This window comes from Paroedura picta, chromosome 3, assembly GCF_049243985.1.
Source record: "Paroedura picta isolate Pp20150507F chromosome 3, Ppicta_v3.0, whole genome shotgun sequence".
Lineage (NCBI taxonomy): Eukaryota > Metazoa > Chordata > Lepidosauria > Squamata > Gekkonidae > Paroedura > Paroedura picta.
Window position 1 is genome coordinate 102,578,784 of NC_135371.1, and position 26,594 is coordinate 102,605,377.

The window sequence follows — 26,594 nt, forward strand, 5'->3', positions numbered from 1 at the left end:
ATTTAAAGAGACGCAAGGGTTTTACATTTACTTGTATAGATCCATAATTTATTTTGAAAAGCAGATTATTACAATAAACATGCAATAAACATAAAAATGTTTCTATTGCCCTAGGTTCAAACATCATTGCATTCCTTTGCAAGCACCATAATTGTCCTGTTGAATAGTCACAAAGTGCATTGCTGATTTACTTAACAATCTTTCAATAAAATACCTGCAACCATGTATTTTAATCAAACATGCATTACAATTAAGTTGTTATACTACAAATAAGAAATATGGTCCATATAACCGGCACACAGATCGATGTCAACAATCATGTTTCTTTCATCTGGTTACAAAAGGTTATTGGATAGAAAGAAGAACAGAAACAATGTAACACAAAATCTGACACAGAATTTTCATTTCCTTTTTGTTTTGTGTATTACACCCATCCAAAAATGGCTTCTTCCTAGTGGAAAAAGAAGACAAAAGCTGGATTATCATTGTATCATATATACAAAGAGTCAATTGTGCCCTGATCTGCAGGTGCTAATATCATAGAATCATAGAATCATAGAGTTGGAAGGGGCCATACAGGCCATCTAGTGACCCCCTGCTCTACGCAGGATCAGCCCAAAGCATCCTAAAGCATCCAAAAAAGTGTGTATCCAACCTTTGCTTGAAGACTGCCAGTGAGGGGGAGCTCACCACCTCCTTAGGCAGCCTATTCCACTGCTGAACTACTCTGTGAATTTTCTTTTCCTGATATCAAGCCTATATTGTTGTACTTGTAGTTTAAACCCATTACTGCGTGTCCTCTCCTCTGCAGCCAACGGAAACAGCATCCTGCCCTCCTCTAAGTGACAACCTTTCAAATACTTAAAGAGGGCTATCACGTCCCCTCTCAACCTCCTTTTCTCCAGGCTGAACATTCCCAAGTCCCTCAACCTATCTTCATAGGGCTTGGTCCCATGGCCCCAGATCATCTTCATCGCTCTCCTCTGTACCCTTTCAATTTTATCTACATCCTTCTTGAAGTGAGCCCTCCAGAACTACACACAGTACTCCAGGTGTGGTCTGACCAGTGCTGTATACAATGGGACTATGACATCTTGTGATTTTGATGTGATGCCCCTGTTGATACAGCCCAAAATTGCATTCGCCTTTTTTACCGCTGCATCACACTGCCTGCTCATGTTTAGTTTACAATCCACAAGTACCCCAAGGTCTCGTTCACACACAGTGTTACCTAGAAGTGTATCCCCCATCCAGTAGGCATGCTTTTCATTTTTCTGACCCAGATGCAGAACTTTACACTTATCTTTATTAAATTGCATCTTGTTCTTATTTGCCCATTTTTCCATTGTGTTTAGATCTCGTTGAACACTGTCTCTATCTTCCAAAGTATTTGCCAGTCCTCCCAATTTGGTGTCATCTGCAAAGTTGATGAGTAGTCCCTCCACCCCCTCATCTAGATCATTAATAAATATGTTAAAAAGTACCGGACCGAGCCCCGAGCCCTGAGGTACCCTGCTACTCACCTCCCTCCAGTCTGATGAAACACCATTGACAACAACTCTTTGAGTGCGGTTCTCTAACCAATTCCCTATCCACCTAACTATCTGAAAATCCAGACTGCAGTCCTTCAATTTATCCATCAGAACATCATGGGGAACCTTATCAAAAGGTTTACTAAAATCCAAGTAAACATCATCAACTGAATTTCCACGATCCAGCAAACCTGTTACTTGGTCAAAAAAGGAAACCAGGTTGGTCTGAAAGGACCTGTTGGAGACAAATCCATGCTGACTTCCTTGGATCGCCAAATTGTCCTCCAGATGTTTGCAGATCGCTCCCTTTAATATCTGCTCCATTATCTTCCCCACAACAGAGGTCAGACTCACTGGTCTGTAGTTTCCCGGGTCTTCCTTCCTCCCTTTTTTGAAGACTGGAATAACATTTGCTCTCTTCCAGTCCTCCGGGACATCTCCAGTCCTTAAAGAGGTCCCGAAGATGATGGACAAGGGTTCTGCAAGTTCTCCGGAAAGTTCTTTGAGCACTCTCGGGTGCATTTCATCCGGCCCAGGGGATTTGGACTCATCCAGTGCAGCTAAATGCCTCTCGACAACCTCTCTACCCATGTCAACCTGCCACCCAGACACTATCCTTTGGCTACTGCTATCTCTAGATGTGCCTAAACCCTTTGACCTGTGGAAAAAAACAGATGTAAAATAGGCGCTAAGCCTTTCTGCTTTCTCTGCATCTTCCATTAGAGTTTGTCCATCTGTACCCAACAGCGAGCCTATTGTCTCCTTTACTTTACGTTTGCTCCTCACATAACTGATCTTTTCTTGTTACAGTGGGCTTCCCTGGCCAATCTTAGCTCACTTTCAGCTTTGGCCTTTCTGATGATTGATCTACAGTGCCTAGTAACCTGTAGGTACTCTTCTTTAGAGCTCTGTCCTTCCCTCCATTTCCTGAACATTTTCCTTTTCTTTCTTAGTTCCTCTTGAAGTTCTCTGTTCATCCAGATAGGCTTCTTAGAGCTTCTGCAGTGTTTTCTTCTTTCTGGGATAGTCATTGATTGAGCATGCAATAGCTCTTGTTTGAGTAGCGCCCACCCTTCACATGCTGCCTTCCCTTCCAGCATTCTCGTCCATGGTATGACACTCATCATATCTCTGAGTTTATTAAAGTTTGCCCTATGAAAATCTGACATCCGCATCTGGCTACAAGCTTCGCCTCCCCATCTCAAAAGGAATTCTATGAGGACATGGTTACTTCCCCCTAGGGTCCCCACCTCCTTCACCTCATCCACCAACTCTTGCCTGTTGGTCAGTATTAAGTCCAGTATGGCTGAACCTCTTGTGGGTTCATCTACCATTTGATAAATGAAATTGTCAGCCAGGCAGGTCAGGAAGCTGCATGACTGTGGATGCTTTGCAAAGTTTGTTTCCCAGCACACATCTGGGAAATTGAAGTCACCCATGATGACAAGGTCCTGCCGCTTGGATATTTTCTCAAGCTGCTCACGAAGTGCAGCATCCACATCCTCTCGTTGGTCAGGCAGTCGGTAGCAGACACCAACCACCACACTGTTTGTTTTCCCCTCGCTTATTTTCACCCATATGCTTTCCACTGTAGATATACTCTCCTTCACTAGAATTTCCTGACAGGTAAGCCCTTTCCTCACATACAGTGCCACTCCTCCACCTCTATTCTGTTTTTTTCTGAACAGTTCATATCCATCCACTATTACATTCCAGTCATAAGAATCATTCCTCCAAGTTTCTGTGATGCCTACTAGATCATACCTTTCCATCAGCATGAGAAGTTCCAGCTCTTCCTTCTTATCGCCCATGCTTCGGGCGTTACTATAAAGGCTTTTGAATCCTTTTACTTTTGGTTCCCTATGAGCTGGCCTTGCCAGTTGGGCTGCCCCCGATCGGTCTCCTTCCTTTCACTCCCTATGTTGATCGTCTCCTTCCCCTTGTGGCTTCAGTTTAAAGCTGTCCTGATGAATCTCCCCAGGTTCCTGCCAAACACATTCTTCCCCAGCTTTGATAAGTGCAGTCCATCAGGTGCTAGTAGGCCTTCCTCAAGAAAGCCTATCCCATGGTCCCAGAAACCAAATCTCTCCTGCCGGCACAACTACGCAGCCACTGATTCACCTCCATTATCTTCCTCTCCCGACACATTCCTCTTCCCTTGACAGGCAAGATTGAAGAGAATACCACTTGTGCCCCCACTTGTGCCCCCATATCCATGGATTGGAACCACACTGAAAGAGCACAGAAGTTTTCCCAGGTTATAGCTTTCCCAGGTAGATGCTGTAAAGGGAGAGAAGGAAAATAAAGCTAAATATAGGAGAGGCAGATGAATGTAGGCTTGCTGGCAGTGGGAAGGAGAACTTTCTCACATGTTAGGATTTGACTCCAGAAATGTAGAGCAGAGACCACTCTCCTAACTTGGATCCCATATAATTTAACCATATGTCTTTACATTTTACTCTCTGTACTTCTCTTCCTATTTAAAAAAAATGATGGTATCAGACCCTAGCAGCATTTTAAATTTAGCTCATAAAGCTTTAGAGTCTCAAAATGAGAAACTACGTGACTTGAAAGTCACCTACTGGCAAAGAGATGAAATATGGTAAAGGTTGTAATTCTTACTCTGTACTGGCTCCTGCATCTACAGCTCCATTTTATGGTTGTGTATATCCATGACACAAGTGGTTTGCTAAGCATAAATATATCTTCCCTACAGAATGCTGCTCATGGGTGACCTTGAAAAATATCCATGGAAAGACACACCAAAAAGGTACCTTCACAATACCAGAGGTAAATTAATGATGGGCATGTCAGCTGGAAGACTCTCAAAAGAACTTCACCTCATCTTCAACAATTACCCAAGGTCTTCAGTTTTGATGCATTCCTACATGAGCACCACTTTATGAAATACACACTGTACTCGTTTTCTCCTGTTCCGCAACTTTTGCTAACCCTATGCATGAGACATATTAGACCAGGCTTTCTAAACTAGGGTTTTTGATGCCCTGGGATTTCTTGACAGCTCTGGAAAGGTTTTCCAAATGGGTTGGAGGTAATTAATTTTTAATATATTTTAAAAATTGTTAAACATTTATTGGGTGATATGACCATATATGGTTATGTTGATCATCCCCCCCCCCTCCTAAAATGACCAGTGATGGGCCTGGAGAGGAGGGAAGGGAAAGGAAGGAGCCCCAGGTGGGCATGTACACAACTATGCTTCCTAATCATATTCTGTATGATCATACCACTTCCGAGGTTTCTTGAAGCCTGAAGAATGTTTCAGCAGTTTTTCAATGGTAAAAACATAGAGAAAGGCTGTCTTAGACCTTATTAAATAATCTTCTATTTGGCTTTAACAAAGCAATAACTCATCAAGAAAAGATCATGAGAAGATCTGCTCCTGACTTGTGTTCTGAAGTGTTTATTCCACAGGATTTTATTCAGTGCTGCTTACTAGATATATTTCGTATCTGATGCACTTCCTAGGTCCTTGTTCTATTTTTAGAACTGGACAAAACTTTTTTTTTATGGTAGCAGGGAGTAACTAAGGATGTTTTCATTACTCGTAAGTAGCTATCATTAAAGAAAAGATTGCTGACCCCCGCTCTAGGTAAAAATTCTGTTTCCCACTAGAGTGGCAAATTCTGGGTGGAGAAATCCCTGGAGATTTGAGAGTTTTGGGAAAAGGAGGGGTGTCAGCAAAGTATAATGTCATAGAGTCCAGCTTCCAAAGCAGCAATTTTAGGAGTACTAATCTCCATGGTCTGGTGACCAATTGTAATTCTGGGGGATCTCCAGGCATCGTCTGGAGACCAGCATCATGTGGAGACACTGTCTCACACTGACTGACCCACAGGCCCTTGAAAGACTACCAACATGCTGGCAAGGCCAAGGGTCCTTCTGTTATACCTCTCAGCCAACAACTAGTATACATAAATTCTGTTCTTCAGAACATGGAAGCTCCATTTAACTGTCATGGCTAAGAGCTTTCAATAGACCAATCCATTAATGGTTACTGATAGATGCTTTGGAATTACTCCTCATTCAAATTTCTTCCTAGATTTTAGAGTTCCAAATGGTTGGTCTTGTTTCGAAAGTGGAACCAAGCATTAAGAATCACGGTTTTGTTCTAAATTCCAAACTTTGTATGAAGAGCTATGCATGCATAGTCTGTAGCAGCTTTCAACTCTTTAATTTCATGCATATTTGCACATGTATAGTAACAAAACCGTGTGTTTAAAAGAAAAGAGTTGCTATGAATTATTGTAGCATCAAGATTATTGTTGAATTGTGTTTTACTGGTGCACAGGAACACAAGGGTACATTGATAAAAGTGGCTGCTGCCTTGGCAGCGGACCACTGATTACTGAAGAGGAGGAAGTGCGGCTGGATTAGCCATGGCTCTTTGCGCTCCTGCAGCATCCGTGCAAGGCTTACCTTGCAGGCTGGATGAGGCAATCTCAATGGTTATTTAACTGGGAGTGCTCCAAGGCCAGCTCTCTCTTGCCTCCTCGTTCCCTTGCCTGCTTCCCCTCTCTCCCACCCCATTTTGTTGTATCTCATGATGCATTTATGTCCTTATTTTTCATACTATTAGCTATTTTTGTCGCAGCTGCTGGTTATGTTGGGGTGGAGGCAGATCCTTTTGTTTGGAGGCCACAGCTGTGTGCCGAGCTCTGATGGTATTGGGGCCTCCATAAGATGCCAGGTGTATATTGAGCTGTAGCACCTCTCTGGTCACAAAGGAAGCTGTCTAACTTTGAGGATGATGGTGGGTGTTTTAATAGAGGCTAATGCTTGTAAAGCCCCCACCAATAACAATCTCCTGTGGGCCCAACAGGCCTCGTGGTTAGGGGGAGCTTGACCTGGGTGTTGCTTGGTCCCCAGGGGTGGCCTGCTGGTGTGGGTGCTTAATATGGTCTGCTGGCCACATCGGAGTTTGATCTGCCCCTGGTTTTGCACCAACACTCATGTGTATAACAGTAAGCTGTGGCCAATATTTTATGCCACAAGTATTGGTGTCTGTGTCCTCTGTGTGGCCTGGAACATTCTAGCCTGGAGGGCAAAACTCTACACAAAAAAAGCCTTCCATATAATCATATGTACAATCATATCAAAGTAGTTTTTATTGCAGTGTTATATCAAAATACTCACTCACATATACCCTTTACATAGAGAGGATGGAAAATGCCAGCTTTACACAACCCAAGTCCAGAATTACTTTTAGAAAAATCTGTAACAGCTTTCACTGTTATTACTTGAGCAGAGGCTTCCTGGGTGGAGACTGTACAACCTCCATTTCCTGATTGGCCTGGCCCCACTGGCACCCACACTCAATAACCCTGTGAGGGTCTAGAGATGATGGAATAGGCTTGCAGACTGTGGTTGGTGTGGAGTGGTACAGGTGTATCCCTCCTGGGCTATGGGATTTGGTCAGCCCTTATCAGCAATTGTTTGTATTTTGGGGCACAGATAGACAGACAGACTAGCATCGGTCCTGTGAGTCTGGAAAGTACAGGAAGATCTTTAAAAAGAATATTTACAGCCTGAAAATGTAAACAGTGACCAAGTAAATGGCTGGAGAGACATGGGAACTAAAATAACTTTTTTCAAGCTTGGCCTGGTAAATAAAAAACAGTATTTGCCAGGAAGGTCCTATGAAATTGACCATAAGTGACTCAGAATTTCAAGTAGAATTAGCTTTACAGGAAAGTTAACAGTGAGACTTTGGGGGGAACTAGGTGATCCACTTTTCTTAAGCAAAAGCTTGCCCTTGTGAACAACTACAGGGACTGCAGTTGCCAGCAGTAGGCCTCAGGCTTCAGAAGGGCAGACAGAAGGGCAGCCTCAGGCTTCAGAAGGGCAGTCAAGCAACAGACTGTGCTAGCCAAGGGTAATCCTTTAGAAAGGATGTGTATGTGGGGATAGAGCTTTCCCTTCAGCCTAACTGCCTGGAAATGAACTGTATTTCCAGGGGATTCTAAACCTCAGTGGGATACAATGCTATATAGTAACCCCTCCAAAGCAGCCATTTTTGCCTAGGGAGCTGATCTTTATCATCTGGAGATGAGCAGCAATACCAGGAGATCTCCTGGAGGTTGGCTGTCCCTGGTCTGAACATATTCCTGGAAGTGGGGTCTCAAAAGTGTGCGATGCTCCTGCAGTCACCTAGCACCCCCTGACTTATTTCAGGTAAAAAGAAAAACATTGCAGAGAGGAGGTAAGGTGGCCAGATTGGTGTAAGTTCATGTTTTGGAATTCCACACTACCTAGGTTTGCATAAACCTGACTAAGGTCAAGACTGTTGTGTTGTGCACAGAGAGACCTCCTCTTAGGGATGCTAGCTTCCAAGTTAAGCTCTCTACTGCACCTCCATCACAGGGACGCTGCTATGGGAAGAGGAAGTGAAGGCGGTTGGAAACTGTTTGAGACATCTGAGGCCTGCTGGGTGACTGCAGACCATTCCCAGTTCCCTCAGACTTCTCACAGCCCCACATCCTTCACAGGTTGTCTGTTGTGGAAGACAAAGGGAAAAGGTGTTTGTAAACCGCTTTGAGATTCCTTTGGGTAGTAAACAGCAGGGTACAAAAATCCAGCTCTTCTTCTTCTTCTAAGGAGCCACCATGAAAGAAGCATGTGGGCACATCACATTTTATAAACAATAAAAAAAAAGGGAGACAGAAGGAGCAGGACAGGCACCTGTGTACTGTGACTACCCCATGTGGATTAGAGCAGGAGGACATTTTGGTGTTTGTGGCCTAATTCACACAAGACGGGAAATGACGTTGCATGCAGAACTGGGAGGAACTGGTTGCCATGTAATCTCCTCCAAAGAAGAGTCTCCAGTCTGATTTTCCCTTCACATATCTGAAGACATGGCTCTGGAAAGCTCATCTGTAGCCACTATGCCACACTTCCCAAAGGTCAGTCCTCTCCCATACTCAATGAACATTCCACACCACAGGTTCTTGTCACCCATATCTCCACACTCATGCCCTCATTTGTCTCCACACTACCACAGCCTTCCACACAACACACATTCAACCCAAGCCCTTACAGACTGGACCACTCCTCCCCTTCCTCTTCCCACTGCCATGTTTTATCACCCACTGTATTCCTGGATATAATGGGTTTTGCCTCTAGTTCTCCTAATAAAACTAAAAGCAGTCGAATATTGCACACATCCATTCATCATCATCATCATCAATAATAATAATAATAATAATAATAATAATAATAATAATAATAATAATAATAATAATAATAATAATAATAATAATAGAACTGGAAATATCTGCTCATCCTTAGTGCAGTGCAGACTTTTTGTCCCCAAATTGAAGCACTGATCAGAGAGTTGATAGCATACATAAGACTGTTCATTGCAATTTGTTATGCCATATGACTGCAGTAAAGGGTTTTACTGTGGCTTAGGTAATTAAGAAAGACCATTCTAACATAACTTGCCTGCCTCTGTTTTGTCACCAAAATTGGCTTATTTACTCACTGTGTCAATGCAAGATCCTCCCCTTTCTGAATTCTGATTTATAGCATGGCCTACAGAAAAATTTAATATGAAGGAACAGTTTAAACACTTTCATTTGTATCAAAACTAAATTGTATTACATTTAAATCTGCAGTAGATCATCACCATTCAAGGAGGAGGATACTTTGCAGAGATAACAAAATATAGCATTAATGTAACTTTATATTATTCATGGGTTTTTAGACAACAGCCACTTCAGTGACCCAAAGGGACTTCTTGATCCCACATTTGTTAATCCAAATCTGTAGTCCTATCAGGATTACTCTGATGTATTTCACTTCCTGACAAAACCTGAGATCAATAGGAGAATTATCTCCTTGATGCAACATTGTGAAAAACTCTGCTAGTTAGAAAGAAGGCATTAGTATCAAAGGTTTTCAGCTAAGGAGAGTTTAAAATGTGAACCACAATTAAAGCTCTGGGAAAATGAGGTACAATTAGTATTGAGGGTAATATAATGTTTTCTTTTGAAAAGATGCAAATTATACACTAAAATAATTCTTAATGGATGATAACAGAAACAGGCATCAGAAAATACATGTGTGTGTATGGAGGTGGAGGTGGAAATTATTCATGTCCATTCTTTCCTGATATACAAGCAAAACCATCACCCAAGGGACAGTTTTCTAAATAAAAGTGCTGTGCATGCATCAATACACAATAGCAAAATTTTGGTTTGCTAATTTAATCCAAGAAAGGATTTTAGGTTTGAAGGAATGTTTGTTTTCAGTAACACCCTCAAAAACTCTTCAACTCTTATTGTATGGGTAGCAAGCAGGAAAGGCAGGGAAAAGCTGTGGAGGAACCTCCACATCTCATGTACTCTCATGAAGTACATCTCATGAAGCACAACTGAAGTTACAAAGTCCACAAGCTAGTCTCTTTCCTCTGTACGGCAGGATGTACAGCAGGATGGAGACATCAATAGGTGGTGAATATGAACATGCAGATGAGACAGGCTTCCTTGGAAGGTGGTGGGTTCTCCATCTTTGGGAATTTTTAAACAGAGGCTGGATAGCCATCTGACAGAGAGGCTGATTCTCTGAAGATTCAAGGGGGTAGCAGGTTACAGTGGATGAGCAATAGGGTTGTGAGTGTCCTGCATAGTGCAGGGGGTTGGACTAGATGACCCAGGAGATCCCTTCCAACTCTATGATTCTATTCTATGATTCTATGACTGAAACCTAGCAAAACTTCGTTGTAACTCAATGCCATTGAAATCCTAGCATCTAAAGCATACAGAATGATTTGAGACGAAAAATGTAATGACCAGCATTAACTGCATTTACTTGTAAACATGCTTATGTGTAGGCTGTGGCCCCATTGATTTCACTGGCAGTTAGCTCTAATTAGCTTTTGCAGAATTTTGATCATTAGGTCAAAATGACTTGGGTTTGTTAGATGCAGGTATAACATTCAAATGCTACAAATAGTGCTTGTACTGGCACAGGGGTGTAGAGTTATGCTAGAGCTATTGTTTTAACTGCATATCTACAAGATTGGATTTTCTTAACAGATAACTAGGAACTTCAGATAACTGCAGTTTGATTAGCTGGGATTACGTGGTATTTCATGAAGGGAAAAATAAAATATTATTAACAGTAACTTGGAATATAATCTGTCCTTGAAAACCTCTGTTAGCATTATTGTGATCTACGCGGGCATAGTGAAGGAAGAGGATATGACACTTTAAATTTAACAGATAACACTTAAGAGATTGGTAAATCTGTTTCCTAGAACTAATTAAACTGTGAATGCAGACATTCCAATTATGTTTGTAAGCATAATATCGTGTTATTTTGCACTGTGCAGCAGCTACAAAGCTCTAATGAAAACTGCATCAATGGAGTGTCAGTTTTAATTCATGCTTCATTTCCAGGCCACAATTTCCAGTGTGCAATTGGAGGGAAAATATTCTAAAGTTATTACCATAATTCACAGCCAGCATATGTGGGGGCTAGATACATGCACTCCTAAGAAATTATCCCGTTTCTAATTTTACAGAAGAAACTCATGATTATTTGTATGAAAACATACTCTTTCATATGCGTGAAAAAAACATGCATGTTGGTTCTCCAGAGCACACCTCATTCATATTGTGAAACAAACCCAGAATTTTCTGTTCACATTTTCTGATTCTGTTATACCAGAACAGCATAGAAGTCTTTCATTCTGGTCCTAGATATTCAATGGCTGGTTTACTTAATAGGGTAGCTCAGACTTTCTCAACCAGAGTTTCATGAAACCCTGAGCTTCACAGTGGCCCCAGAAGTGGCCCCACAGTGGCCCCACTGATTGGGTGGAACTTAATTAATTTTTTTATATTTTAATTTTTTTTAAATCAGGTGATATGACCATATATGGTCATGTTGACTCCCTCACCCTCCTCTCAAAACGGCTAATGATGGGCCTGGAGAGTATGGGAAGGGGAGGGACCCTAGTTATACAAATCCTTGCTTGGCTGATGCTCATTGCATGTGGTAGCAACTGAAGTCTAGAGAGGTAAGTACTCTCATTTGAACTTAACTCTGTGTGTGGGGAAATGCAGAGGCATAGGCCTGCCCCAGCTGTGTTCCTGGCCCAGCAGAGTAGGCTGCTGGGTTGTTTCTGGCATGGGGGGTGATAGGGAAGGAGTGGCATAGGCCTGCTCCAGCCCTGTTTATGCAGGCTCTCATTGGTGAAGAAGAGCAAACTGGTAGCCAGAGCAGAGAGCAGGCACGGTTCTGTTCACAAATCATCTGAAAAGTGCTGTCACTTCTTGTGCTGTGACAGTGGCCTGGTGATGTCACATTTGGTGAGAGTGTCTGGGTGAGGTCACTTCTGGTGACATGTGACTTTTGGGGGCATGGCAGGAAGGTATGGCCTGCTCACAACACTTTCTCAAAGTCTGAAGAATGTTTTGGGGGTTTCTCAACAGTAAAAAGGTTGAGAAAGGCTAAGTTACTTATAGTAGCTGTAGACAAGGTGCAATTTGTCATACAAAAGTTTAAAAAAGAAACAAATACTGTGTCTGTTGAAATTCTTTTCTACACAACTATTAAAGGAGGAGAAGCAATATCCTGTTTTGCATCTAGTTGATTAGTACCTTCCAGCATGTTTATTATAATGTCTTTTGTAGAATCATGCTTTGGAACATTGCCCCAGTATAATACCCATCCTAAGCAGCTATTTCTTCATGCTTCAAGTTTTTTATTTATTCAGAATAATTCTATGTCACTTCTTAAGAGACCTGCTCAAGGTGGCTTAAAATTGAAATAATAAATTGTCCATATAAAAACTATACACTGTTAAGAAGAAGAGTTGGTTTTTATACCCCGCTTTTCAGTAGCCAAAAGAGTAGTTTTATTAAACAGTTTGTTTAATTTAAAAAATATTAGGAAGAGGGGAATACAAGAATAATGTATTTAAAATACAATGCAATTTTGTTGTAAAAGCAGTATGGAGAGAGTTCTTTGGTTTGTCCAATACTATGACCATTTCCGCACAGAGGCGAACTTCACGCTGCCTCTTGCTTGCAAACGCACTGTTGTAAACCCTGTGTTTGCACACCTCCTGATGGGAGACCCCTCCTGCATTTTCCCTCTGCCTCATTGAGGCATTTTGCCTCCTCATGAGGCTGCAAGAGAATACAAGCTGAACGTCCCCCGCTCCTTGGTTTGTCAATCACAGTAAGCCACCAATCACAACACAGCAGTTCTCTCACAGAGGAAAACTTTTTTCCCCTTCCCCGAGCCACGAAACTATTATTAATTTTTTAAAAAGCCATTTCCATGTTGCTATGTGGTAATGCCACAACATAGAAGCATTTTTAATTTTAAAAATTTACACTTTCACATTGCTATGGAGAAATGCCAGAATGATACAGTATCCTCCCCCCTCCTTTTTGAGATTCATGATATTTAGGACACTATGACTGGGTAGGTTTGTGAGAGACTGGAAATGGTAACTGGACCCCAAAGAGTGATTTTGTGTAAACAGTGGGCTTAAAAACAAAGCACACAGATGCCTGGCTGATCAGGAGAGGGCTTCTTCATAATGCACCCCCCTCTTTCCCCATGCATTCCCCACTGCCAGAAAACCCTGTGTTTTGCTTGCCTGATCCCAAAAAGACCATGGACACTTTACAGAAGATTTTATTATACCTTTGACAGCTTCGCGGTCCTGTAGCAATGCAGACCATGCCATTTTTTAAAAAAATAAATTCTTGGAGCAGGAAATAGAGAGGGGAGGGCGGGTGTGAGGGCAGGACAGCTACAGCGACTATTGCACATTTCTCCCTGCAGCACGTTGCCCCTGGTTGCTCCCTGATGAGAAGCGAAATAACATGTGGGAAATCCAGTTTTGGCAATTTCCCTCAGCCCGAGTAAATCTGGCCAAAACTCAAGCCAGCCCCTGGACAGCCTTGGGATGCAGATGATGTCATGTGGAGGGGGCTCTAAAACCCACCAGCAACCAGAGGCTATCCAGAGGTAGATTTGTTGTGAAGAAACAGTCAGTGGCATAACTCATACACCATGGAAGCTGATGGACAAAATCACCCACTGCTAAACCTTTTGACAAAGGGATGTGACAGTATGGATTTTGTATCAAGAAGCTCAGACATCTCTAGTCCCTTACTGAATTTAGCAGTTCTTGGGCAGGAAGGACACATCTATCTATACACTATTATTGACCTGTAGCCCCCATTTATGGATATCTAAATTTGCAGATAGGGGGAACATAGAAATATATTTTTCAACAAACTTGGGAGACTCTCCAGCTTTGCAGAAAAATCTGAAACATTTTAATTTCATCCCAAATTCCTCCCAATTTTTAAAACAGTTTTTTGGAAGATGGCACAAGCACAGACGATGCCCTTACTTTTCTTCTGTAGTGGCAATTGGTAACTGTGGCATAACCCAGTGGTACATACACCTGTGGACCTTGCTGCAGCAGTGGTCCACATCAGGAGCTGTTCTGGGCCTGACTGTGGTGGCAGCACTCCCTGGGAGCTTCTCTAGAATCAGCCACAGTATTGGCTGATGACAGAGATGTTTGGAGCTCAGCTGCAAAAGTAGCACACATCAGGAACTGCTCAGGACTCAGACACAGTGGCAGCATATGACAAGAGATGCTCCAAGCTTGGCCACAGTGTTAGCAGACATTAAGAGCCACTTAGTGCCCAACTTTAGAGGACACCAAGATCTGCTCTCGGCATGGAGAGGCTACCATGCATTGGTGCCACGACTGGGCTTCAAGGTCAGCAGTTGGGCCTGAATGCACCAGCTCATCAATTGGGGGGGGGGATGAGATTTGCCCCCATGAGTTTCATGGGCTCCTTTTTCCTATTGTTTGTTTATTTAAATGTGTATTCCTTTCCTTCCCAGGATAATGGACAGTATCATGTTGCGAACAATATGAAAATTGTTTTGCTTTCTGACAAATATTCCAATAAACTGCCACAGAGAAAGGTCTACGTTGGTAAGTGGTCAGGTCCCAAGGTTATTAACAGATGAAACAGCCTACCTGGATGGGGTAAGCAAAAAGTATACCTGCTTATCACTACCACCTGGCAGACTTGGCAGATATACGAATGACACCAGGCACACCACCAAGAAATTCCTTACTACTTACCTTCTTGTGGAAGTTGACTACCGGACCCCAATCTATTTCTTAAGCATTCATTTTCTTCTACCATTTTAGAAATTACCTTTGACACTTGAAGCCAGGCTGTATTCTAGAAAGACAGACATGTGAAATATATTGATAGAAACCTATTGCCTTTTCAGTGGAATGACTGAGTTTTTGGGGGATGATGGCAAGCATCCAAGTTCCTGTTTATCTGCCATTCCAGTTTCAGTTAAATGAATTGGCACATAGCATTTATTATATATTTCTAATAGTTTAAAATTCCCCCCTGCTGTTATTTCCCACACACTTTTCCTCATGATCTGCCATTAGGGTGGCCAGGGGGGATGGAGGAACATACAAGAAGAAAGGCCTAGGCCTCATTGTCAATATTGCCCAGGAAGTGACATCATCCCATCAGTAACAACCAGCCAATGCTCTAGTATTCCGCGGGGGCCCCCAGGCCACGGAAGGGAAGGGTAGTGGCTCCTCTTTTTCGAACTCCAGCCTTTATTTGTATTTATTTACAGTTGCAGTGGATGAAGCAATTTCTGTGGCTTGTTCAAGGCCTCAGGAAAGGGGAGAAGGGGCCCATTATACTGGAATTGCATTTCAACAGAATTTTAGCCTGTTTTTTTAAGCCATGGGAGGTTGTGGGTGGGTCTGAGGACGGAAGTGACAGTTGTTTGTGGGGTGGGGGGGTAGAGCAATGCCCCCACTGGGAACGGCCCGGATGTTCTGCCTCCAGAAGGCCCAGGCATGTCATCTGTCCCAACCAGGCCTGCAGCAAAAAACGGAACACTGAGACTGTTACCACACAAGGAATTTGGCTTGGCTGAGCAGTTGTCTGGTTGTGGAGCTAATTTCCACTTCCTGACAAAATCAGGGTGGTCCCAGGCCTGTCACAACTTCAGTTGCCCTGCAAAAAGGGAATTTGGGAAAATCAGCGTTCCCTTTTTTGCTTCGGGCATCATCGGGGCATATGTTAGGTTTGGACCATCCCCAGTCAGGGCTTTGCTCTCCCCTACCCCCAAGCATCACTTCTGTCTTGAAACCCACCCATAACCTCCAATGGCTTTTTAAAAATAGTCTGGAATCGCATTATAATGCAATATATAATGCAGTATAAAGAGCCTCTTGTGGCGCAGAGTGGAAAGGCAGCAGACATGCAGTCTGAAAGCTCTGACCATGAGGCTGGGAGTTCGATCCCAGCAGCCGGCTCAAGATTGACTCAGCCTTCCATCCTTTCAAGGTCGGTAAAATGAATACCCAGCTTGCTGGGGGGTAAACGGTAATGACTGGGGAAGGCACCGGCAAACCACCTCGTATTGAGTCTGCCATGAAAACCCTAGAGGGCGTCACCCCAAGGGTCAGACATGACCGAGTGCTTGCACAGGGCATACCTTTACCTTTACCTTCAATGAAGTATAATGGCTTCCTCCCCCCGCCCCCCCTTTCCAGGGGACTTGTACAAGCCACAGCGATTGCTTCTTTTACCACAATTGTGGAGTGCAAACTTCTAATCTGGCATGCCGGGTTCGATTCTGCGCTCCCCCACATGCAACCAGCTGGGTGACCTTGGGCTCGCCACGGCACTGATAAAACTGTTCTGACTGGGCCGTGATACCAGGGCTCTCTCAGCCTCACCCACCTCACAGGGTGTCTGTTGTGGGGAGAGGAATGGGAAGGCGACTGTAAGCCGCTTTGAGCCTCCTTCGGGTAGGGAAAAGCGGCATATAAGAACAAACTCTTCTTCTTCTTCTAAATCAGTGAAAATAATGGCTGGGTAATGACCAGTTCCAGGAAGCCATGTCCTGGAACAAAGATTGTGATACCCTCGCTCCTGGACAATAAGCTCAGTATTTCTCAGTTGTTTTGAACTGAAACGTCACTCTGAATATGCTGGACCTTCAGGGATCTCTTCTCATTATAAAATCTTCATCAACCATATATTTAGCAAGCCTCACAGAAGCACCAATGATATAGAGGCAGGTCATTTTAAGAGCATCTCACCCCTGCTCCAACTCATATTGGTAACTACAGTGGTGGCAAACAATTGTTTGCATCTGTACACAGGGAAAAGAAGAAGTAGACAAGAATAGGAGATGACAGTAAGAGGAAATACAAAAAATAGGAGGGGCACCCAATGAAGCTGATGGGTAATAGGTTCAGGGCACACAATGTTGTTGTTATGTGCGAAGTCGTGTCCGACCCATCGCGACCCCATGGACAATGATCCTCCAGGCCTTCCTGTCCTCTACCATTCCCTGGAGTCCATTTAAGTTTGCACCTACTGCTTCAGTGACTCCATCCATCCACCTCATTCTCTGTCGTCCCCTTCTTCTTTTGCCCTCGATCTCTCCCAGCATTAGGCTCTTCTCCAGGGAGTCCTTCCTTCTCATGAGGTGGCCAAAATATTTGAGTTTCATCTTCAGGATCTGGCCTTCTAAGGAGCAGTCAGGGCTGATCTCCTCTAGGACTGACTGGTTTGTTCGCCTTGCAGTCCAAGGGACTCGCAAGAGTCTTCTCCAGCACCAGAGTTCAAAAGCCTCAATTCTTTGACGCTCGGCCTTCCTTATGGTCCAACTTTCGCAGCCATACATTGCAACTGGGAAGACCATAGCCTTGACTAAACGCACTTTTGTTGGCAGGGTGATGTCTCTGCTTTTTAGGATGCTGTCTAGATTTGCCATAGCTTTCCTCCCCAGGAGCAAGCATCTTTTAATTTCTTTGCTGCAGTCCCCATCTGCAGTGATCTTGGAGCCCAGGAAAATAAAATCTGTCACTATCTCCATTTCTTCCCCTTCTATTTGCCAGGAATTGAGAGGGCCGGATGCCATGATCTTTGTTTTCTTGATGTTGAGTTTCAAGCCAACTTTAGCACTCTCCTCCTTCACCCGCATCAACAGGCTCTTTAGTTCCTCTTCACTTTCTGCCATTAGAGTGGTATCATCTGCATATCTGAGGTTGTTGATATTTCTCCCTGCAATCTTGATCCCAATTTGTGACTCCTCTAATCCCGCATTTCTCATGATGTGCTCTGCATACAAGTTAAATAGGCAAGGCGACAGTATACAGCCTTGCCGAACTCCTTTCTCAATTTTGAACCAGTCAGTGATTCCATGTTCAGTTCTCACTGTTGCTTCTTGACCTGCATATAAATTTCTCAAGAGACAAATAAGATGCTCTGGTATTCCCATCTCTTTAAGAACTTGCCACAATTTGTTGTGCTCCACACAATCAAAGGCTTTAGCATAGTCAATGAAGCAGAAGTAGACGTTCTTCTGGTACTCCCTAGCTTTCTCCATGATCCAGCGTATGTTGGCAATTTGATCTCTAGTTCCTCTGCCTCTTCGAAATCCTGCCTGTACTTCTGGAAGTTCTCGGTCCACATATTGCTGGAGCCTAGCTTGTAGGATTTTGAGCATAACTTTGCTAGCATGAGAAATTAGTAGGATGGTGCGGTAGTTTGAACATTCTTTGGCATTGCCCTTCTTTGGGATTGGAATGTAAACTGACCTTTTCCAATCCTGTGGCCATTGTTGAGTTTTCCAAATTTGCTGGCATATTGAGTGTAGCACTTTTACTGCATCGTCCTTTAAGATTTTGAATAGTTCAACTGGAATGCTGTCACTACCACTAGCTTTATTGTTGCTCAGACTTCCTAAGGCCCATTTGACTTCACATTCCAGGATGTCTGGCTCCAGGTCAGTAACTACCCCATTGTGGTCATCAGGGATGTTAAGCTCGCTCTTGTATAGTTCTTCTGTATAATTTTGCCACCTTTGTTTGATCTCTTCTGCTTCTGTGAGGTCCCTACCATTTTGGTCCCTTATCATACCCATCTTTGCATGAAACGTTCTCTTCATATCTCCAATTTTCTTGAAAAGATCTCTGGTCCTCCCCATTCTATTGTTTTCTTCTATTTGTTTGCACTGTTCATTTAAGAAGGCATTCTTATCTCTTCTAGCTTTTCTCTGGAATTCTGCATTCAATTGGGTGTATCTTTCTCTTTCTCCCTTGCCTTTCACTTCCCTTCTCTCCTTAGCTATTTGTAAAGCTTCCTCAGACAGCCATTTTGATTTCTTGCATTTCTTTTTCTTTGGGATGGTTTTAGTTGCTACCTCTTGTACAATGTTGCGAACCTCCGTCCATAGTTCTTCAGGTACTCTGTCTATCAGATCTAATTCCTTAAATCTATTTGTCACCTCCACTGTGTATTCGTCAGGGATATGATTTAGTTCATACCTGAGTGGCCTAGTGCTTTTCCCTACTTTCTTCAATTTAAGCCTAAATTTTGCAACAAGAAGCTCATGATCTGAACCACAATCAGCTCCTGGTCTTGTTTTTATTGACTGGATAGAACTTTTCCATCTTTGGCTGCAGAGCACATAGTCAATCTGATTTCTGTGTTGACCGTCTGGTGATGTCCATGTGTAGAGTCGTCTCTTGGGTTGCTGGAAAAGAGTGTTTGCTATGACCATTGTATTCTCTTGACAAAATTCTACCAGCCTGTGCCCTGCTTCATTTTGTACTCCAAGGCCAAACTTGCCTGTTATCCCGGTTATCTTTTGGCTTCCTACTTTAGCATTCCAATCCCCCATGATGATAAGCACATCATTTTTGGGCGTTGCTTCTAGAAGGTGTTGTAGGGCTTCATAGAACTGATCAACTTCATCCTCTTCAGCAGCAGTGGTTGGGGCGTAGACCTGGATCACTGTGATGTTGAATGGTTTGCCTTGGATTCGAACTGAGATCATTCTGTCATTTTGGGGATTGTATCCCAAGACTGCTTTTCCTACTCTCTTATTGATTATGAATGCTACTCCATTTCTTCTGCGAGATTCTTGTCCACAGTAGTATACCTGATGGTCATCTGAATTAAATTCACCCATTCCTGTCCATTTTAGTTCACTGATTCCTAAAATGTCGATGTTCAGTCTTCTCATTTCTTGTTTAACCACGTCCAGCTTGCCTTGATTCATGGATCTGACGTTCCAGGTTCCTATGGAATAAAAATCTTTACAGCATCGGACTGTCTTTTCGCCACCAGTTACTTCCACAACTGAGCGTCCTTTCGGCTTTGGCCCAGCCGCTTCATTCATTCTGGCGCTACTCGTACTAGCCGTCTGCTCATCCCCAGTAGCATATTGGACACCTTCCGACCTGAGGGGCTCATCTTCCAGCGTCATATCGTTATGCCTATTGGAACTGTCCATAGAGTTTTCATGGCAAAGATACTGGAGTGGTTTGCCATTGCCTTCTCCAGTGGATCACCTTTTGTCAGAGCTCTCAGCTATGACCTGTCCGTCTTGGGTGGCCCTGCACGGCATAGCTCATAGCTTCACTGAACTACGCAAGCCCCCTTGCCACAACAAGGCAGCGATCCTTGAAGGGGGAGGGCACACAATAGGAAGTATTATTGACCCAATGAGTAATTCAATTGTGTAATTAATTGCTAGTGGATGTAATAATGGCAACAAGCATAGGGGACTTTAAAAGGGAGGATTAATAGAGGATAGGCCCATCAATGGCTATAAGTCATGGTGAGCATAAGAAACCTCCACATACAGAGGCAGCAGATCTCTGATATGAGTACTAGCAATAGGGAGACTAGATCTCCCATGTAAGCAGGAGACTTCCCGGACTTTCTCTTCATTGCTCGCCCCCCTTTGGTAGGGCAGCAGAGGGGGCATGTGTCAAAAAAAAAGAGCCTGCTTCCAGTGAACACCCAGAAGTGATATCATATAGCTGATGTGACGCTCTACAATTTGCACTTTGTCTGAATGCAACATGTCAGTATCGTGCTGGCAATGCAACCTCACTTCAGTTATTCACAAGAAGTGATGCTGTGCCATTCATGATGTTATCCCCCTTGCCTTCTCTTGCTGAACACACTGAAGTCATTGCCCCCCTTGCCTCCCCCTGCCATTGGCCACCCTCACATTGGCAATCCTACATCCAATGTATTTGCAAGCTTGATCTGTGAGATAGGTCTGATACCGAAAGGTTCTTATGCTTTTAAGGAGGATCAAATCTAAACCAGGGCCAACTTGAATAATATACTGGGGCAACTCTGCAAAAGCAAAGCATCTTCATGAGCCATTACATTGCTCCCCTACCTTTCTCTTTTGCGGTTTGCTCACACAATTATTAGCAGTTTCCAAGGGAGAACAGAATTCTAATGCACCTCCTTGAGTGTCCTGCTGGCCACCTGTTGAAATAATTGAACTATATTTACTGTGTATTCCTGTGTAGACTACTGAAATAAAAGTGGTGCCTCACAGCTGTGACAGATCTCAATTTTAAAAAGCAGATCACACAATTCTGATTGCAATCTTATTCCCACCCAACCCACTTCAATCATAGTGCAAGTTCAGGAGCTGGTCTCTCACGAACTACTTTTAAAAGATCAATACTTCATATCACTTGGAAACATGAATGTCAGCCTCCCAGAGGGAACTGGATAATGCTGCCTTGTGGAACTTGTTTTGATCCTGAGCTGGCAGGTGGAACTGAGCTGGCAGAGAAGATGGCAATCAGAATTAGGTGACTTTTGGGGATCCAGTATCTTGCCTGTTGCTAATATAATAAGGCTTATTGACTACAATTTAAATCAGATAATTTTTAAAGGATTCACATCTACCTTTAAAACATATCTCCAACATCTTCCCGCCCCCCTCCTCTCATAGCTGAGCACTTCATATGTCACATGCAAGTGCATACCCTTTTGGCATCCCATAAAGAAAACTATGGACCTTGAGTCAGTTATACATGTGAATAAGCACTAGACCAGAGCCAGTGATTAGCTTATGTCTAATTCCAAACTAGGTCATAGATATGCAAAATGGAGCTAGGGATTTCGCTATGAACCTGGAGGAAGTCCCACATTTACCAAAAAATATGAAATTATTTTTATATAGAAAATACCCATAGCTTCCAGGAGCAGAATGCACACTGAACTCTTACTAGTCACCATTTAGGAGGTTGCTAGGCAGCCGCAATAATATTGCTGAAGTTTCCAAGCCTTGGTTTTTATAAAGCAAAGCATTGAAGGGAGCAGGAATAGTCTTGAAGGTCAGCTTGCTAAAATGGGTTTGAGAAAATTCTGGAGATTTACATGAAGAGCTTGAGGAAGGCAGAATTTGAGAAGGGGAGGAGCCCAGTCAGGATGTCATTCCATAGAGTCTACCCTCCAAAACAGGGGAAATGTGGAAACTGGAGTTGCAGTTAAAGACCTTCAGTCCCCACCTGGAATTGGGCAGTCCTGCTTCAAAACCCACCCGTTAAAGAGAGACAAAACTGGGCTGTCTTTGGAGAAAACAATGAGTGATTTCAGGCGACTCACGCTAACAGAAGTGGACAGGAAACTAGCAACAGCAAGGCCAACCATATGGACCCTTGCCCATCCTGGCTCTTAAAAACAGCTGGCATAAGGATAAAGGGCCACCTCTGGGAGATAATCAACCTATCTCTCACAATGGGAGAATTCCCAGAGGGATTGAATGAGGCTGTGGTATGCCCACTGCTGAAAAAAACATCTCTAGATCCGCGAGAGCCTAATAACTACCGACCCGTCTTGCATTTAGCATTTCTGGGGAAGATGGTAGAAAGGGCAGTCACAAACCAATTGATGGAATACCTGGAAGAAACTTCAGTCCTAGACCCATCCCAGTCAGGTTTCCGGCCTGGCCATGGGGTAGAGACAACGCTAGTCACCCTGATGGACGACCTCCGCCACCAGTTGTACCGAGGCGGGTCGGCACTGCTGATATTACTAGACCTCTCAGCAGCATGCGACACAGTCGATCATGAGCTTCTAGCTCACCGCCTCATCGATGCTGGAATACGAGGTACAGCCCTTCAATGGCTGATCTCCTTCCTCCGGGATTGTGGACAGAGGGTTGCAATAGGAGAGAGAACATCGCACCGCTGACAACTTACTTGTGGAGTCCCAAAGGGAGCGGTCCTCTCTACTATTCTATTCAATATTTTCATGCGCCCTCTTGCACACCTGGTATGGAAGTTTGGGCTGGGTTGCCATCAGTATGCGGATGATACCCAGGTCTCCCTCCTGATGGATGGCCACCCTGACTCTCCCCCAGAAACATTAGCCAGCTGCCTGGAAGCAGTGACGAGATGGCTCAAGCAGAGTCGCCTGAAGCTCAATCCTTCAAAGACGGAGGTCCTATGGCTGGGTAAGAAGGGCCCATGTCAGGAAGTGTGCCTGCCCACCCTGGATGGCGTAGAGCTTACTACAGCTCATACCACCAGGAACCTGGGTATGATCCTGGATGCTTCCCTCACAATTGAAGCCCAGATCACGAAGGTAGCACAGCTGGCATTCTTCCATCTCCGCCAAGCCAAGCTACTAGCGCCCTACTTGGCCCCAGAACTCTTAGCCACAGTGATCCACGCGACAGTCACCTCCAGGCTGGATTTCTATAACTTGCTCTTCGCAGGCCTGACCTTAGCCTTGACCCGGAAACTACAAGTGGTGCAAAATGCAGCGGCCAGGATCCTCACAGAGACACCGTGGAGATTCCACATCCTGTCCATACTACATCAGTTGCAATGGTTGCCAGTTGAATTCCGAATCAGGTTAAAGATTCTGGTAATCACCTTCAAGGCCATACGTGGTCAGGGCTCAGTATACCTGAGGGACTGCCTCCCTGCCTATGCCTCCAAAAGAGCTTTACGCTCCGCCGCCACCAACCGGCTACTGGTCCCTGGCCCAAAAGAAGTTTGCCTGGCCTCGACCAGGGCCAGAGCATTCTCTATCCTGGCCCCCACCTAGTGGAACGAGCTCTCAGAGGAGATCAGGGCCCTGATGGAGCTAAAACAGTTCCGCAGGGCCTGCAAAAGGGAGCTCTTCCACCAGGCATTTGGCTGAGGCCAGGCCAACCAACCAACATCTGCAGGGCCCCTGCCCCTCCCCCCTAGAAACCCACTAAGACTCCTGGACCTGTTTGTGTTACCACTGTTTATGTTATGATATACTGTTATGTTATACTGTCACCCGGTTTATCAATTAATAATATTAATGTTATTATATGTATGGTTTCATGTATAGTTTCAGTTATATGTAAACCGCTCTGAGCCTTCGGGGCGGGCGGTATAAAAATATGAATAAATAAAACAATAAATAATTGTCTGATGCTGCTCTAAACAGTGCAACCGTAGGTGAAGAAAACTCCACACCCTTTCACAGTCAAAATTAATATTAAATGACTTCACACAGCTTGTCATTTTCTAGATCATTCTCGACCACATCAATGACCCAAGGTCAACATACGTTGTCTTGTGTGCTATGGTTATACTACCCACAGGTTACTATTATGGAACTTTTTTCTTACTGCCACTGTCTTTCATTGAGGATAGTGATTTGGTCACAACCTTTCTGGCTTTGAGCCTATCTATGGCCCTCGCCTCATTTCCTTTGCTTTGTCGTCCCTTGGGCCTGGCATCTGTGCTAAGAATGGCTCCAGGCCTGAAGCGTGGTTTCTTTCCCCTGCCAGGGGAAGGATGGGTTGAATCTCCTGAGAGTTTTCTGTCAGGAATACTGACATGGGAGTCTAATACTGCCTCTTTCTTATGGTGCCTGAGGTGGCCAGTGCGGCCATAGTGGATCACAGTGCCACAGCGGTGGCTACCAAAACTGTTCACATAAGCAATCTGAAATTTGTCTCGCCCAAAACGAGAGCCAGAACCCAAACTGGGTTTCATGTTCACAGTGCCCTACTTGATCCTGGAGAGATATGAGTAAAAACACTTCCCCCTCACAGAAAACAGCAGGAAGGAGTCTGGGGTGAACCAAAGCATAAAATGGGGAGTTCTGGGCAAGACCATAGTTGGAATATGAAGGGGGAGAAAGTCAGGGAACTTCCTGAAAGCCACACATTATAAATTCCAGCATTAGGTGGCTGGGGAGGGGGAATCCGAGGCTTCTGCCTGAGTGAGACCATGTCATAGTGAAGCAGCAGTGAGTAAGCAGTTTGTTCCCAGAGGGGGAGGGAAAGGCTTTGGTTAAAAATATGCCAGCTTCTTGCTGTGAAAAAGGAGGAATTTATATTTAGGTTCTTCAGTCAGACAGTTCAGGCTTTTAGAAAGATGCTCGCTTAGCAACAGAGGCCCTGCACGAAGCCCACAAGGGCAGAATGCTCCTTTTCTGGCAACCTTCTTGACAGAATAATAATAATCTCAGTATCTTGATCAGACGATAGAGGCTGTTACATGGAAGAGGGACTGACATGGAATGGGAGACCAAAAATTCTGTGCTCTGTTGGCTTAGGTTTGGCTGTATGCAGAAATATTTTTTTCAATAAGTCCTAAAACTATTTGCAGACTATCTATAGATCTAAATGTCCATCTTTTTTGTGCAGATAAGTGGTCCTCAAGAGGTGTTCACAGGCTCAGGGGAGGAATGGGGCAGAAGGATTTGTAAAGGCTGCTGCCAGAGCAAGAAAGAAATGGGGGCAAAGGATACTTCCCCACATGGTTACAGCTTAGGAAAACAGCATGAGGGGAAGGCAAGAGCCCTCCCCCCAGCCCTAGATTAACCATTAAGCATGTACTTCGGGCATTAAGGGAAGGGGGGCATCAAAAAGGTTGGGGTGGGTTGCTTCTATTGCTTAGTGCTATCTAATGTTAAATAAATTTTTTTAATTTTATATTTAATATAGCTGGCCTGGAAGAAAACTGAATTTTTAATATCCTAGTTCACCTTCAGCACTTATTGAATCATAGTGATGGCCTGGTGGTAAAGAAAATGATTGCAACCTTCTGATTGCAACCTTCTGATTGATCATCTGATTGATGCCATTTTGGGCTGTATCAACAGGGGCATCACATCAAAATCACAAGATGTCATAGTTCAGCAGTGGAATAGGCTGCCTAAGGAGGTGGTGAGCTCCCCCTCACTGGCAGTCTTCAAGCAAAGGTTGGATACACACTTTTCTTGGATGCTTTAGGATGCTTAGGGCTGATCCTGCGTTGAGCAGGGGGTTGGACTAGATGGCCTGTATGGCCCCTTCCAACTCTATGATTCTATGATTCTATATAGTTATTAGAGATTGACTATAATTCTACATCCTGTCCTGGTTCAAGTCTTTGGCTCTATCCAGACAGAGAAAGCAGCCTGTTCATCTCTGGAATGCGGTTTTGATAAGCTCTCTCACAAAACCAAAGTTTATTTTATAACTGAGATAGTCCTTGCCAAGGCTAGAGAAATGGAAGTTCTATGGTTATGTAAACAATTGGAGGTAAGAGAGGGGGGGCATGCGAGCAACTTTTTAGACCTGTTAGCAATTCCTGGAAGGCTGGCCTAAGGGCTGTAGGGCAGGGGTAGTCAACCTGTGGTCCTCCAGATGTCCATGGACTACAATTCCCATGAGCCCCTGCCAGGATTTGCTGGCTGGGGCTCATGGGAATTGTAGTTCATGGACATCTGGAGGATCACAGGTTAACTACACCTGCTGTAGTGTGTTCTGGGGAGGTGGAGTGGGGAGGTATCATCTCTTCTCACCTCCAAGGAAAGTTTATTTAACACTATGTAATCCTATTATTCTCTGCGCAGATTTGGGAACTCCCCTGTGTCTATATTTCTTCTGCAGTAAAAATATAAAAATGTTTTTCTCTCAGTGTAATTCATTAGGGCTGGGCAAATGAATCCTAATGCAGGATATTCAAAACTACCTGGCCACCCACAGTGACCCCAAATCCATGTCCAGATGATGCCTCCCTCAAAAAAACAACAACAACAACAACAACAACCCAGAATCCATGGGCAGTCTGGCCTGGAGGAAATTTGCCACCCAACCCCAAAGTGGTGATTGGTATTTCCCTGGGCATGCAAGAAAGGGCCACAATAGCCATGGACACAATCCCTTCTGCCCACCCATTTACAATCT

At 44.0% G+C, this 26,594-nt stretch overlaps 1 protein-coding gene across 1 annotated transcript; it reads right to left on the minus strand.

Annotated features, from left to right (window-relative positions):
• C3H5orf47 (chromosome 3 C5orf47 homolog) lies at nucleotides 1-24,473 on the minus strand. Its single transcript, XM_077327024.1, has 5 exons — nucleotides 24,042-24,473; nucleotides 20,808-20,899; nucleotides 14,692-14,794; nucleotides 9,040-9,089; nucleotides 1-451 (listed from the first exon to the last, which is right to left on the minus strand). Exons 1-5 carry the CDS (start codon nucleotides 24,409-24,411, stop codon nucleotides 425-427), a joined length of 642 nt encoding a protein of 213 aa, XP_077183139.1. The 5' UTR covers nucleotides 24,412-24,473; the 3' UTR covers nucleotides 1-424.
• Nucleotides 24,474-26,594: the final 2,121 nt, after the last annotated feature.

Coding starts and splice junctions, on each gene's coding strand:
- C3H5orf47 (XM_077327024.1), bottom strand. CDS start 24,411: ATGAAACCCAGTTTGGGTTCTGGCTCTCGTTTTGGGCGAGACAAATTT. Junction 20,900..24,041: donor CTCAATGAAAGACAGTGGCA/GTAAGAAAAAAG, acceptor TTATTTCAACAG/GTGGCCAGCAGGACACTCAA. Junction 452..9,039: donor GAGGATCTTGCATTGACACA/GTGAGTAAATAA, acceptor TTTTTCCACTAG/GAAGAAGCCATTTTTGGATG.